General features: G+C 35.7%; 1 protein-coding gene across 1 annotated transcript in view; it reads right to left on the reverse strand.

Moving 5' to 3' along the window:
• Nucleotides 1–11,836, reverse strand: part of LOC135085504 (uncharacterized) — a 66,089-nt gene extending 54,253 nt beyond the window's left edge. The window contains exon 1 of the mRNA XM_063980301.1: nt 10,702–11,836. Within this exon, the coding sequence (XP_063836371.1) occupies nt 10,702–11,458 (757 nt within the window). The 5' untranslated portion in view covers nt 11,459–11,836. The remainder of the gene's footprint in view (nt 1–10,701) is intronic.
• Between the last annotated feature and the right edge of the window lie 3,758 nt (nt 11,837–15,594).

The following is a 15,594-nucleotide window of genomic DNA, read 5'->3' on the forward strand; positions in this document are numbered from 1 at the left end:
GACATTTACATAAAATATTGTTTAAGTGCAAAGTTCCATTTTTTTATGACTGTTGCCATTATATTTTTATAAATTGAGTTATATTTAAAAGTTATGTAAGAGATATTAATGCACAAACAAAACAGTTGGCAATGCATTGCCAGGTGTGGTAAATACGGCTTTAATTTCGCTGCGCGAACGAAATGTAACTCTACTATATGCACATGTGAAAATTTTTATCAGCGCGAAGTCATGGGAATCACCTTTATAAACACTGGTTTCTATCTTACTGTTTAAATTAATGACGTTTTTACGAATAAGTTAACTTTAACACAATAATAAATAAGAAAATAACCGGTATTTGATTGACTAATAGACTAATTAAGCTAAGTTTGCGGATGTCGTCGTTTTTCAATTGCAACTGTTATATTGTCATGATAAAATAAAAGATTATGAATGTTATTGTTAAACAAATAATAAATATTGCTTTTGTACAAATACTTAATGCATTTCCGTGAGACAATGCAGCAACAACTGAATACATTTGCTTTACAAGTTAGTCGTTAAAGAAACAAAGAATCAAATTAACTTAATTAAATTCTTAGACATTTAAATAACAATTGTCAATTTAGCGAACTATGAAAGCTGGCATTGCAATCAGTGTCATGTCAAAATTCGTATTTACAAATATAACTATTATAACCTGCAATCACACTACGTAACTTCTTCACTCTTCATCCTTTCGGTATTGTTTCACGATTTCACGTTACAGATTATAGTGCAAAGCAAATAATAACTGACTATCGTTTCGATTTCAAAAACCGAACAACTGACAAAAAAAATACAAAAAACAAACGCAACCGCTGTCAAATTGCACGCTCGTTGTCGAAACGTTCCAGAGACGAAAGTACATACTGTCGAAATTATCGCAAGTTGGCAACCGCGACGGCATTCAGATTCGCTTTCGCCGGCTTTAGCTACACTTAGGAACAAAATAAGAATTCTTTTGCACTATATTGTACAATCCATAGCTTCAATCAAACTACTATACAGTTTTGTTGCACAATATAACTTGTTACAGCTACATAAAATGCTAGTTTTCAGCTTGATAATCCGTTGTCTTGTTACTTATTTTATTCGGGAAAAAAGAGTTATATCGGTGACCTTAGTATTAGCTTCGCTTAATTTAGAGCCAAGTAGTTGATGCTTTAATAGGAATAAATATAAAGGAATGAGATAGCATGACCAGTAGACTAGCTGTTAATTGTAATTAGTAATTGTAAGAAGAAGAAGTGAGAAAATCTAAATTAACGTACAGAAACCAACCTATGTCAGGCAGTAACTCCTATTTCTTTATGTCTATTGATCCAATAAAGTAGGCTCTTCATTTATTTTAGTGCGGCATACCTACACGGACTTCCTCGTTTATATGCAATGAGGAAACAACATGAAATAGAAATTAACGGTTTATGGTAACAAATATATTATACCTGGCTTTATTATTTACCAACGTGTGTGGTGGGTTCAATAATAAACTTTGCCTAAATGAACTGAAAAATATTCTATGGATTATGAAATTTGAATTCAATCGTTAGAAAAATGTAACAAATGTGGATGGATGTTTCTTATTTCGTCATGTAACAACTAAAACAAAACTTTACAATCTGTGATATAACCCATACATAACAATAGCGAAGGCGCAAGCAGAAGCTAGAAATCTATAATTGTGAAGATGATCCATACTACACGATATAATTAGGCGCAGTCAAAAATTTTATGTTCCCACTGGGTTACTCTGTTATTATCCAAATGAACGCTTTCGCACAGACTTGCGCTGTTGAGTCATAGTCATATAACCGTTGTTTAATGTATCATTCACTATTACGTACCGACATGAGCTCACTTCCCAAAGAGACTATCAAGGAATTTATAGCTCTTGACTATGGCGAGGGATCATGAGATTACCTTTATTGTGTTGACGTAGAGTCATGCAAGTACTTTTCGGTAGAAATAAACCTACTTATATTCCTCAGCAATATTTGTGTGTTTCAAATTAATTTGTCACAATTCTCTCAGTTTATTAGTATTTCTCTTCTCTGTGGAACCATGTAGGTAGACACACATTGTCAAATTCGTTGCCTAAAAGGTCTAGAGAGGGCGCAAGGATCTACGCGTGGCTGCGCCGGGGCCACGAAGGTCGCCTGTCAGTTCACGCTGCGCCAGACTATTCGAAGCATAGCTAAAAACAAGACAAAAATTATGGGGAAATAATGGTTGAATCTATTTAGACATCAATTCATCAGTACTTTGTCTATCAGGATCAGAAAAAGCTTCCACGAGTCAGTGGGGAGTGTAAGCCAAATCCTTCATTCGCCTCTGGATTTCATAGGGTCGTATCCCTGTAGTGGACACTAATTAGTGACCGATGATAATGATGCTTAGTCACATTGATTGATGTAATGACACCGGTGCACTTTGTATTATTATGATTTTGATTTAAAGAACTCATTGACTAGTTAATTTGTTGACAATTAACAGTACAAGTAAGATAAAATTTTATCATAATATGGTACTTATATCTTTGCCGTACTTTTGTCGTTTACACTAAAATCTTACAAATAGACTATTTTGTATGTTTTCCGAGCGTATCTAAATGAGGTCTAGATTTCGCTTTCGAAACCACTTTTTGAACACCGGTGAGTTACTACAGATCATTGCGATAGTGTTGCACGTATTCTGGTGGGTTCCGATTGTTATCTGCACAGTGAATTATTTTGTTGCGCTTTCAGCAGCATGTTAAAACGACGACACTCGATGCTCCTTTATTTTTTCATAGAGCTTCACGATTTACAGGATGTCCCTGCAAGTATGGATAAAACAAAAAGAATTGGTGCAACTATAAAAATGCAACAGCTTTCCTATAGAAACAATATCAAAATTCTTAAAAAACGTCCCTATAGTGTGTATGTCTGATTACTGAAGACAATTTGTATGAAAAGGTTACATTTTATTGGTAGAAGTAATTCTTTTGTCTCGATTCACACATACAGGGACATCTTGTATTTTTACTATGACGCTAACCGTTAAAATCTATGTTTAACAGCAATGATACTCATACTGAATCGATTTCAAGTTGAAGTGGCACAGGCTTTTATGAGTAACTCAATAAGGCCTCATAACCCACCGTCCAAAGTTAGCGTCGCGCAATGCGCCGGGCGTTCTCGGAATGTGTTATATCACGTGTGCATGTGGGTTAACAGCCTGCGATAACCGCTAGCCGCACTATTGATATGCCACAGATAAAGTGCTCGATCGGGACCTTCTCGAAATGTCTTCGATTGTCAACTGTCACTTCGACAATTCTTCAAAGAGTTTTTCTGACAATTCCATTGAATTAACAATTTGGTCTAGCGCTAGCTTTTACGCAAAACGCACAGTCCGATTCACCCTGCCTGGTTCAAATTGAATCAGCATACAGCGTATTGTGAAAGAACTTTTGAATTGAGTGTTGTGACGTGTATTTTTATTCATGTATCTTGTTTAAAAAATGCAAACGAGTGCTGAATACTGATCTGGCTAGCAGTATAATTGGGGAATATTATTAAACTCCAGATTTGACTACATATCAGCTACATAGCGTTATTCCTCTTTATCGATACACATACTAAATGTGGTTTCACTGGAATCATACCCAATTAAGTTTGCAAGGCTTGGTGCATTGTGCATAGGATAATTTGAAGCTCTATCAAGCGCAAATTAGTAGGTAAGGAAAAAGTGATTTGTTTATAATGTAGATTAACCTTCGGAAGGCAACAGGGGTGACCAGTCACCCCACTAGGTCAAAAAAGTCTTCATACGTTTAGTTGCAGTTGTTGTGTCTTTCTGTCGTTTGGTCTATTCTCTAATTGGAGGGAGAGCTATCAGTTGCATGCGTCAACATATCGCGTTAGGTTCATGTTTTTGATATTTTGACACTGCTGGGGTGACTCATCACCCCTGTTGCCTTTTACGTATACTTTATTTTTTCGTGTTACTAAGGTAAATGGTTGGTTTTGGAGTAAAAATGGCTTTGTTTTCGGATGATCAAATCGAAAAATACTTTCATGGACTTGCTGATGTCAATTCCTATGATAAACGCTGCTCAGATGATAATAAGATTTCTAAAATTGCAGACGATAATCTCAGTTCAGTCGGAGGAGGAATACTTTATTTCCAATAGCGAAAATTGTTACGACGATGACGTTCTACTAGCACAATTCAAACAAAATGTGCTACTATGTAAGAACAGACATGTTGGTCTTCTTGGTTTCATCACCTTGGAGTTAAACACCTCGACGAAATATAGTAACTCTTGCGAGAGATGCGAGAATTATAGAGCAATTACACATGGCATTCTAAATATGAACTAGGGACCTCCTGAGGGTGCACCTTCAGCAAAGTTATAGAACCAGGCAAGGTGAGTGCTGTGTCAAAGAAAACTAAACAAAAAAGTTATGACATCTCGTATAAAATGTCAACTACCCTCATGCCCTGAAAATCGAAAAGATATTTGCTTTAACTGTGCTTTATGTTAAAAATTAATTTATTTAAAATATATGAACTGTTAAATGAAAGCATTTTTAGTTTTATAACGAAACAAAGTAATAGATCTAATCATTAATAAGTTTGATTTTTCATTACAAAGCTATTTTATTTCAAATTATATTTGTGGGGTGACTGGTCACCCCTGTTGCCTTTTACGTATACAAAAAAAGTGTTGCCTGCCGAAGGTTAAAACAAGTATTAATTGTTTAATATTATGAAGGAATTACTTGAGTCGACAAAATCTAATTACCCCTTGGTTGTTTTCATGATCCTTGGATTTAACCCTCCATCGCTCTTCCCTCGGAATTGGTAGAGCTTCAATACCGTCTCAGGTATCGGTACGAACCGGATTTATTTCTAAATGGGTTCGTATTTCATAAAACGAGTATCCCGTCAATCAATGTGAAGCCACCTTAAAAAAATAACAACCTTTTATATCAGTTCTTAGTACTCCTACCTATTAAATTAATTTTGCAATAAATTGTAATCGTAACTTAAGCATTTAAAATACATAATTTCATTGGTGTCTTGTCTTTTGTATTTAAGAAATTAAAAGACCCAATGCTTAAGACATTGGGATAAAATGAAATATAATTTGTATTGGCAACAAAGAGCAAAAAATATCAATTGTTTGATAAATATGAGTTTATTCAGCCGGCCTATAGCGTACGAGAGTATGATTAAGTAAACAGAACTCCACCATACCAATTGAGTTTTACCTTGTCCATGGACTTGAACTTGAAAAAAAAAAGGAAATATTTACCAATATTGATTTTCTTTATGACCTTGGCAATTCTGTGAATAAGTAGGTAGAGTCGTGTTGCGGTTTGCTTGTCAAAGTATATAATATCTTAAAAATTACCTTGTAAGATAATATTAGCCTTCAATTAGTAACTTCCATAAAAGGATATTTAATCACGCGCATACTCGTACTTCACGTCGCAAAGTATCGGAGCAAAAACAAAAATTGAGCAGTCTGCGAGATGCGAAGGAAACTTCAAACAACCTACTTCCGTTGGAACCAAAACTAAACTAAACTGCTGCGGTAAAGGTCAACTTGGTGTTTGTGAGGCTTAAAGTTAGTTTAACTTGTTTTTAGGATGTGTAGTTCTTACATGTTTTGGTAGAGTCGTACATTTTTACAGCTATACAATAATAAACTTAGCCTCAAACTAAGCTGAGCTTGTAATTATGAGGACTTAACTTTGGTTCTATATATTTTTAGAAAATTAACTCACATCTCTTACCTCAATAGTATGAAGCTATAAAGTCGGCACTTGCTTTATTATTTTCATAATTATAATAGCCTCTTCAAGTACGTACTTGAAACATAGTACAATATAATAAGTATAAAAATGTTGTATCATCAACGTACACCTCAAGCGCAATTAAATCAATCAGCTCATCGTACCCAGTGAGTTTGAACTCTAAGACTCTACATTTAAGACCGAATACGTTAACGGCCTCATATCTTATGGAACTATCACTTCATAAAACTATCAGGATAAAACGCACCGATTCCTCGGAATGAACGCGAAAGAGTCAACTAATTTGAACTCTACTCCTTTGTGTTAAGCTCTTCTGTAGGTTGTAGTATAATCAAGATGGGAGCCATAGAGCGTGGCGGTGGGAAGCGAGCGTACAATGGTGGTCGGAATGCGACAAAAAGCGGTCAGGTGTGAGGCGGCCCTAGCGACTAAGTTCCGAACCGAGCAATGTCAGACGAATGCCGAGTATTTGGGTGAAGTCGCTGTCATTTAGGACCACGTAAGATTAAGAACAAATTATGTAATATAAGACCAATTTCGAAGATGGTAAATGTAACTCAATTATAACAAATAATTGATATTTTTTTAAGGAAGAATCCAAAAGATTTTACTGTTTTGCTTCCACCAAGATCCATGAAAAGTATAGTAGATAGAGCCACAGGAAAGTGCTAACATCCTCCATTTTCATCAAGATTCTTAAGTAGACAAGTTGACAACCTAAGTTCCTCTTTGTTTATTTTAAATGAATAGAAGCGACATTTTTTTTACTAAAGATGAAAATTGTATAATGTATCTAGAATTGCACCTGCCTCTTGTAATCCGAAGATATGCAAGGAAATGGGCTGCAGGAAAAAATAGAAGTGAAAGTGAACTGCAGAGATTGTTGAAACGGAGGTTCAAAGGCATTTTTAGGTCTTAGTACCTTTCGCCACATACGTTATACAACTACTCTTCGACGTTAAATCAAACGGACGTAACGTGAGTGACGTAATAACACGTCGCATTTACTTGACAGGGTGACATTAATCAGAATGGGGCACAAAAACGTCTACGGACTACCCGCTTTCTCCAAACCTTGTATTTCATTGACAAAACCTCTCTTGATTCATTGATTTGATCTACTATGTAATTTAACTTTAGAATCTCACGTTAGGCAATAACCTTGCTTGCCTTGCTCTACTCTAACATGCCTTTGTCATTGATCTGTATGACAATATTTTATTAAAATGGGTTCAGTTTCCGCTCACCTCAAAATTTGATAAATATTTTTATCTATGTCATTTAGAAAACTAGTTTTTGTTCAACTCCAATCTTCTAAAACTAGAAACTGCAGGTTATTCAAAGATTTCGATAAGGTATACTAAAAGGTGCGAGTGAGAGGCCAAAGCGAAAAGAGACGGAAATCCTTGATCGGCGCCCGCGCTTCCGCCGTGAGGTGAGGGGACTCGAAGCCATTAAAACATGAAGACAAACATGCGCTATTAGCATAACTTAGTATTCTTTCACCAAAAACTGACGACGTCCAAAATTTCAAGGTTTTAATGAGCAAGAGATTTCTGCCAATGTAAGACTTCAAAAGGCAATTATCACTCATCGTCAGCTATTTCGACCTTCACATTAACTCTTTTACATCTGACATTTTGGTGTTCTATCCGGCGTTGTTGATATTACTTAATTAATCAACTCGACGTTCCAATCTAATAGATGGTTATGGAACAATAAGGCACGAGATATATTTTGGAGTTATGATATAGTCAGATAATGTGCAAGTTGTAGTTTTTGCTGGGTGCTATCTTTAGGCTTTTGGTGGTTCACATCCGCCTCTGGCACCTAACTGACATATGATGATCGAAAACTCTTGCTCTACATAATGGCATTTATTTCAACAATAATCTTCGAAGTTTTCGACGAAAAATCTATTCAGTTAATTTTCTATCCCTTTCAAACGTTTTAAACCCGTTCTAATAAAGTTTATAAACATTTGTAGTACAATCGCCTGCAACTGCAAACTGCTAATCCCTGTCTCAAGTAAGTCCAAATAAGCTTTGTAATCCTCGGTTATCCGCAAACACATGACCTGATCCATGATCTTGCTTCTGCGCAGTTGCACTAATCTCGTACGTCAGCATCATGAGATAAATATAATTATGTTGACATAGCGTCAACTTTCCACCGCAGTGATCGTTAATTATAACATTTACGTTAAGGCTTTTAATCTTAATTAAATCATAACAAAAACTACCTAAATTAAGTTCCAAAATTAAATTCATTAACAGAAAAATCATATACCATTTTAATTATTTTGTGCATAACTCTTTTAGTTAGTAATATTTTTACTAACCAATATTCTTATAGGCAATATTTAAGAAATAAAGAGTTTTTCACTAATTTAATTTAACAGGAATCGATTTATTAAGATATAATCGAGTATTTAATGGACAATAACTAATGTTAATTAAGGAACAATTGATTTATATTATCGATATCATTAGATTTAATTTGCAGAAATCTATTATATAGACATTATACAAGAGCATAAGCTCGAACATGTTTAAAATGATTAAGAAATTAATGAACTAGATATCTTTGTAACCTCGGTCAGTAGAGAACATTAAATTGTTTTCGTAATAATCTTAGGTACGAGTATAAGAGCGATCTAATGTTAGGAATACGTAGATTTTATAATTGAAGTTTGAATAACTGTAGTCCATATTATAATAATATGAACTGAAAACCTCTAAAGTCCACTGAACAAGCATAATTTCATTACAAGTCGTATAAGTACGTTAGCAAAACATTTAACTGCTTAGTTAGCATCTCCATGAAGTTACCCAAAGTCGTACGGAAATTTAGTCTAGCCAACTAACAACTCATTGTTGTCTCTACACTTCTACAGCGGACGTGGTAGTCAACGTGAACCCCCAAACCTCGCGATGAATCTTTTTTATCATTACTACATCCGAGTAAAGAGCATAATAGTTATTTTAGTAGTCAGCACGATGAAAGTGCCAAGCTTTGTCATATTTGATTTTGATTTATTTTGTATTACTTTCACTATCCTGACCCGCGCCGCGATAAGTCGACCCCGAGCATGACACAAGCGGGTAAATCGAGCATTTGCGGTCGAAACCAATCGGCAAATTTCACTTTCTTTGTTATTACTATCAGTTACTTCTATTATTCAATTTCGCAATATTTTTGATTTTGGCTTTCTTTGGTAATCATATTATATTTGTTTGGAATTTTCACCAATGTAATCTTTTGTATTTAGAAGCAAGACAGGATCAGTTTCTGATGATTATTTAGGTAATTAAAGATGTTTGTTTCACACTATCCTAATACTAACGTTTAAAGAAACAGTGATTGTGCTTTGTTATTTTAACGAACAGAATTAGACTGAGAACACAGAACATACATCATCATCGGAACTCGCATAAATATCTGGAATATTTGTTTTGAATCACACGCTGCTTTGAACACCGAAATACGTATAATTGTAAACCGAGAGTAATTGGTTTCATGTAATAAAGATTTTATAGCTAAATGTTTGGGGAAATCTCATCGCTGCAGGTGATTGCATCAAAATACTCGGAAAAGTCTTCTTCCACTTTATTAATCAAAGATTTAGCCAAGCGCGAAAATATCTAAAGAGCGGACCACTTCGGTGGAAAGGAAGAGACAGCTTCCACTCTTGCATGCCCATAGATGAGTTTGTAAAATACAATCGGATGATTCGCCAACTGATCTACATATTCAATGATCTTCAATAATTGTAGTGTTCGTTTTCACTGAGATCGTCCACGACGCGGGCATCGTGCGCACTGTGCATGGCGGCGCGCAACGAAAGTCAGATATTAACGTGATTACTATCATTTGATACTCCTCTCTCCGAAAGGTAATCATTTCAGCTAGCCGGCATTTATTTTTGCCAATCATTCGGATATAATGTATAGCTAAAAAATACATTATCGCTGATTCAGATTAGCAAGTAATAAAATTACGCACCTAGCTGATGAAACAATTTGGATAAGTAACGAAACTAGACCGAATAACTGTAGTCTTGTTGAATAATATTCGGCAATAATTTGATAATGGAACTGCAACGGTTGATCATAACAACCGTGAAGAAATATGAATCTGAATCACAATTACAATTAAACTTATTACGACTAACCGCACAGTTATTGCGAAATTAAAACACAAATTCCGTTCCGACTTAATCGATTTAATCAAGACAATAATACTTAAATCTAAAAATCGATAAGAAGTCTAATTTGTATACGAGTTTAATAAACACAAAAATAATAAATGTTTGATCGGAATCCATTCAGGCTGCGTAGGTATTTAATACTTTTCGCTTTGGTTGGACGATTTGCCTTGAACCAGTTACGCAACACACTTAACGTTTCTAATAGTTATGAATCCATGATAATTTAATAAAACCAATTCAAACACACTAATGAATAAATACACAATCTTAAAGCAAATTTACATTTGCTAAGTCTTGTGAATCATGATACTAAACTTACTACTTTACCAGATAATAAGTATAATTATAATTTCTATTCTTACACTTCAAGTGAACATTGTTACAATTATCATCAATGATAACTAGGATGTTGTGTTGAAATGTAATCATTATGTTTTTGCAAGACTTTTATTGCGATGTTTAGTCAGTTACCACTACAGCAACAGGTGACCAATCACGGAATTATCGCAATGATAACCCGGCAATTGAAATTTCTGACCCATAAAACAAGAGATAGCGAAGATCGTGACAAACACAAAACATTATATCGAATAGTCAAAACAGAACCGATAAAATTTGCAGATTGGGTGACCTATGACGTGGATAAATTTTAAGACTCACCTCTAGCCCAGCCGGTGAGGACGTTGCCGAGATACGCCACTTTGTAGACGGGGTCCGGTTCGCTGATACGGACGCTGTTGGTCCGCCGAAGAAGTTTGCCCAGGCCCCGGGACAAGCGCCCGATCGCACGGGCGGTGAAGTCCTTCCCTGTGATGCCGTCTCCCAAGCTCACTTCACCCGGCAAGATGGACTTGCTCTGGCCATTCTCTTGGATCTTGTGGCTGATCAGGCGCGGCATCGTGATCGGGATCGACTTCTTCCGCTCCGGCGTCAGCGTCTTTGCCTGGTTAACGCTGTACACGTTGCAGTTCTTCTTAAAGCTCTGGTTGTTTGCATCTTTGGTTTCGGTCTCGCTCTCAGTCTTATCTCCTCTGTCCTCTTTTAGAATCGTCAACCTGCCGTTCAGGTTTTCGCTCATAGAGTTGTTGTTTATGTTGTCTCCTTGACCGTCGCTGAAGCGACGCTCGGTACTATAGTGGCGCTTCATCAGGGAAGCGTTTCTGAGTAGAATACTCGTTTCACTGGAGCTTCTGTTTTTGAGGATGTGTATTTTTTTGACGCGAGACACAGCGAAGTCGACCTCGTCGGCGCTGACCGTCCTCTCCGTCTTTCCTTCCTCGTCAAGGAAGCGGACTCTGAGTCCGTTGGGTTTGCTGTCGCCATTGGTTTTTTCCGTCTCTTGCAGACGCTCTGGTTGACTTTTTGCGCCAGCGTCTAAGCACTGGCGCTCGTTCTCGCTCAGTGTTCCGCGAGCCATTGTCCTTTTACAAACCACTTATTGTTTTCTCTCTATTACATTCTGAACGTTCCGACCATAAAATACAAACGCAGGAGCTTCGAGCGCGGTAACACTGTGGCCACTTCCCTCACCAACAAAACACACACAGAGTAGTACACTCGTCCATTAAAGAACGACACCGGTTTGGAATGTAGCCTTCTCCACACTTACTCAATGCACTTGTCGGTTTATAGGAGAAAACGTTCACAGAAACTTGTGATAGGTGATAAGCACTGTTTGGTTTAAGTTTTGTTTGTTTGTACACAGATTTTTGTTATTAGATGTGAGCGTTAGTCACTTGTTTCACAGTCTCGGAGTATTAGTCGAGCGCGAACGCGACGTGCGCTCGGCGTGGGGCGCGGCGGCGGAGTGCGCGGTCGGCGGCGGCCGGCGCGGGCGCAGGCACTTGATCCCAGCTTTGATTTAACGATCCAATAACTAGTATTATAGCGCTAATGCGTCCCGTTGCACCGGTCTGTAAACAAGAAAACAGTTTTTAATTTATTTTACGCAAACTGGGCGCACATGGGAATTGTTAATAAGTGCATTTATAATGTAGAGACAAAAAGTCTACACATAAAGAACTAGTGTAGTTTATTACTCTATAAAAACTTTGAAGTAAGGAGTGTTTGGTTTATTTAATAAATCTGTAATCCTTTTATTTTAAACATAACCCTTGTTAAACATTAATTTTGCAGTGTTGAAAAGCAACACACTGTTCAAATTAAACAGTGTGGTGACAGAAGAACTGTTTTATTGTTTTTTATGAATGAGAATGACTGTTTATTTACACATTGAGGAATCACAACAATACACGGTTTTAAACGTTTTGAAAACATTGCAATACGAATATCTACTCCTAAGTATTTACATAAAATCACAGTTGTCAATTATAGCTCTATTCATTAAGTTATTAAGATCAAGGCAACATCATAGACATGGTTGAATCTATTGCATTACGAACCTAAATCATCTAATTGTAAGCTAATTGGTTATTAGAGTCGCAATAGAATCTCATTGTTCCGATTAAGCGCATGCACCATATCGCTCGTACGTGCTCCGCTTTAATTTTTTAATGGTTATATCATGTAGCAGGTGCGACTCTACACAAATACTTCAAACATTTCTTCTCGTACATTACACAGTTCTCAAAAAATAAGTATTGCAATTGTTCCATCTAATTTTTCTGCTTTAGGGAAGCGAAAAGTAGCTTAAGGTGATTGAGTTTTTCCGCTACTTCGTCTCAACACTCGCTGAAGTGGTGGTAGAGCTAGCTTTATTAGGAAAAGGGCCTGCACGTATTTAGGTCCTTTGAAGGATTTGTTTTGAGTTATGCTCCATGTTCCACTGAGCACCAGTTGTAATACGACATTATATGAATCGTAATGCACAGTAAAATCTATTTTTATTCAATGTAATGTTAAATACCTAAATTTGAATACAAAATAAACATGAAAAAATATTTAAATAGAAAAAACTATTTTTACTGTTTCAAAATATTAAAATTTTTGGTTTGTGGCACCCTGAGGAGCTCTATTCTAGAGTTTATGCTTTGCTTGAATTTGTAAACAATTTATTTTTTAGTGCGAAAATCATCAGGTGTATCGTGACAGGTATGACGCGGACATCCACAGACCCAACCTGTTGTCGATTGACGCTATTAAAAACTAAATTGATTCTACTCCTCTACTTATTGGTGTTTGTATACAGTATGTCATCAAAACATTATTAATAGGTTTTTGAAATATTCACATTTTTAATGAAATGGTTTTTAAATTAAATCATTAGATGTACCTACAATGAATTCTGCTGATATTCTTTCTTTAAAATCATTTAATCTTCAATTTAAAATGTGCAATTAGATAAGTAACTAAAATAAAAAAGTATGTTCCATATCAAATGTAATGCATCTTTACATTGCAATAAAACAAAGTGTTGCTTTTCTGTACCAAACATTTCTCGAAGTATCAAAAAATCGATATTATGGTCATATTGAAACACCATGTATAATTAATGGTGCGATCGACGACAAATTGCATACTATAATAACACCTTATATCAGGCAGTCTTTTAATTGGCGCATTTAATATTTTTTCAGCGCAATTCGAACACGGCCACGCGAAATAGAGCGTACTACCGCGTTCATTGATTTCGCAGCGAAGCGCTCGTACGTAGATATAGCTACAGCTACGTACAATTTATTGCCTTCATTTATGTTAAAAAATCATTTTTGTAACATATAATTTATAGGCTGTATACTTAATGAAGGCGTCCACTATTTATGTGTAAAAATACCTTTAATGCACAAGCTTAAGCATGAGCATAGTATTTGAAAAACCTGCATAAGTAGCACATAGGATTATACGATTTTAGCAGATAATAGTAAATAATAACCCTCCTTCTGGCGCAGTCGGGTAAAAAAGCTCTATTGCGGAACAAAGCTTCAAAGGACTAAAACTTTAAGTTAAAGTAATAAAGCCATAGAGCAAAGATAAAGATGACAATTAAAAAGATTCCTGACATCATTGTCCTTAATGAGTTCATTAATTAAAAAAGACACATGGTTGATATTAAAAGATCTTACAAGAAATCTTCCCATGGGACGACGGTAAGTCTCCTTCCGCTTAATTATTAGGGAAAAATTCCTAGTGGAGTTGATTATTTTACATGACAAATTAAGAAAAAGCGAATGTAGAGTTAAAATTCACGGTGAGTTAAAAGTAAGATATCAAAATATATGACAAACAAGGTAAAGCCTATAAGTAATTGTGGAGTCACTTGACTTACTCTGACTCTGAAGCTCCAAAAAGCTCTTAGAAGGTTTAAAGGATATTGGATTAAGTAATATTAGTTCGAAAACTACACAAACTGCGTCATATTGTGTTGTTTACTCTAGTAAATTGTTTCAAAATAAACTTCAACTTCCAACTTTATTTGCCCTTTACAAATAAAACCTCTCAAATATTAGTTGAGGAAACTTTAAGCTACCCTTTTCATCATGTTTTCAGGAGGGGTTTTAATCGTTGGGAACATATTATATACTTATTTTTTGTATAAACGTATTATGTTTTAAGATCAGCTCTAAAGTCAAAGTCAAAGTCAAAATTTCTTTATTTGTTTAGACTAATAAATAGTTCTTACAAATCGTCATTTTGCTCTTAAGGAGCCTCTACATATCTCATAATCTTTTTACCCTACCAGCGCTTCGAGACCAACATTTGGCAAGTGCTGAGAAGAAGCGCCGCAACAAACTCAGTCACCACTATCTGCCGGTTAATATAAATAAATAGAAATAGCAGTAGTAGGTACATTCGATTCAGAAGCTCTATTCACATAGTTTTGGTTGTGATTTGATCAATCAATAAATAATCAAGCCAAACAATTTATAATAGTAGATAACTACGTTACGTACGAAAATCCTTAAGACATAGTGTGCACTAGGTATTTAAAATTCAGAGTCACTGTATCTCAGTTTTACATTAAGATTCTCGGCAACAAAAATAGCAGGCTACCAAGAGATCGTCTATTTATAGCCATCTCTCTGAATCGGCCGCTGAATGGGCGCCCGTCGCCATTCTTCATTATTGCATTCCTGCACTTGCAAATTGTCAGTTTGTAGCGCGATCAATAGGCTTGTGTTCAAGTGGTCATGCATAGAAATGCCTTTGTTACAGTTAGGCGCGAAAATATTTGTCTACTGATATTAAAACAATTGCAATCACAAATCATTTGTCGATTGTTGCAGTGATTTTCCACTTATTAGTATTCGGAATGTAACAATCAGTCTTGATTAAAATTTCATATTTGGCAATACAGAAACAGCTGTAACGAGGCTTAGTAGATAAAACCTGGCATTTTTATCTTGTTAAACTTACTTATTATCAATATGCTTTCCATCCATCAAAATATTCGATTTTATATGATTTATAAATGCAAGTTTAAGTTAAAAAAGTAGATCTAATCAAACGTTGATGTGCCCAAAGCCTTAAATTATTTACTTCATGACACCTCACTAGTACGAGTATTTACTATACTCATATGTGGCGCAACAATTCGCAACACTACGTTTGCATCGATGACATCAAACACTAATTAACATATTGATTGTTAATTAA

The sequence above is a fragment of the Ostrinia nubilalis genome, chromosome 2 (assembly GCF_963855985.1).
Source record: "Ostrinia nubilalis chromosome 2, ilOstNubi1.1, whole genome shotgun sequence".
Classification (NCBI taxonomy): Eukaryota; Metazoa; Arthropoda; class Insecta; order Lepidoptera; family Crambidae; genus Ostrinia; species Ostrinia nubilalis.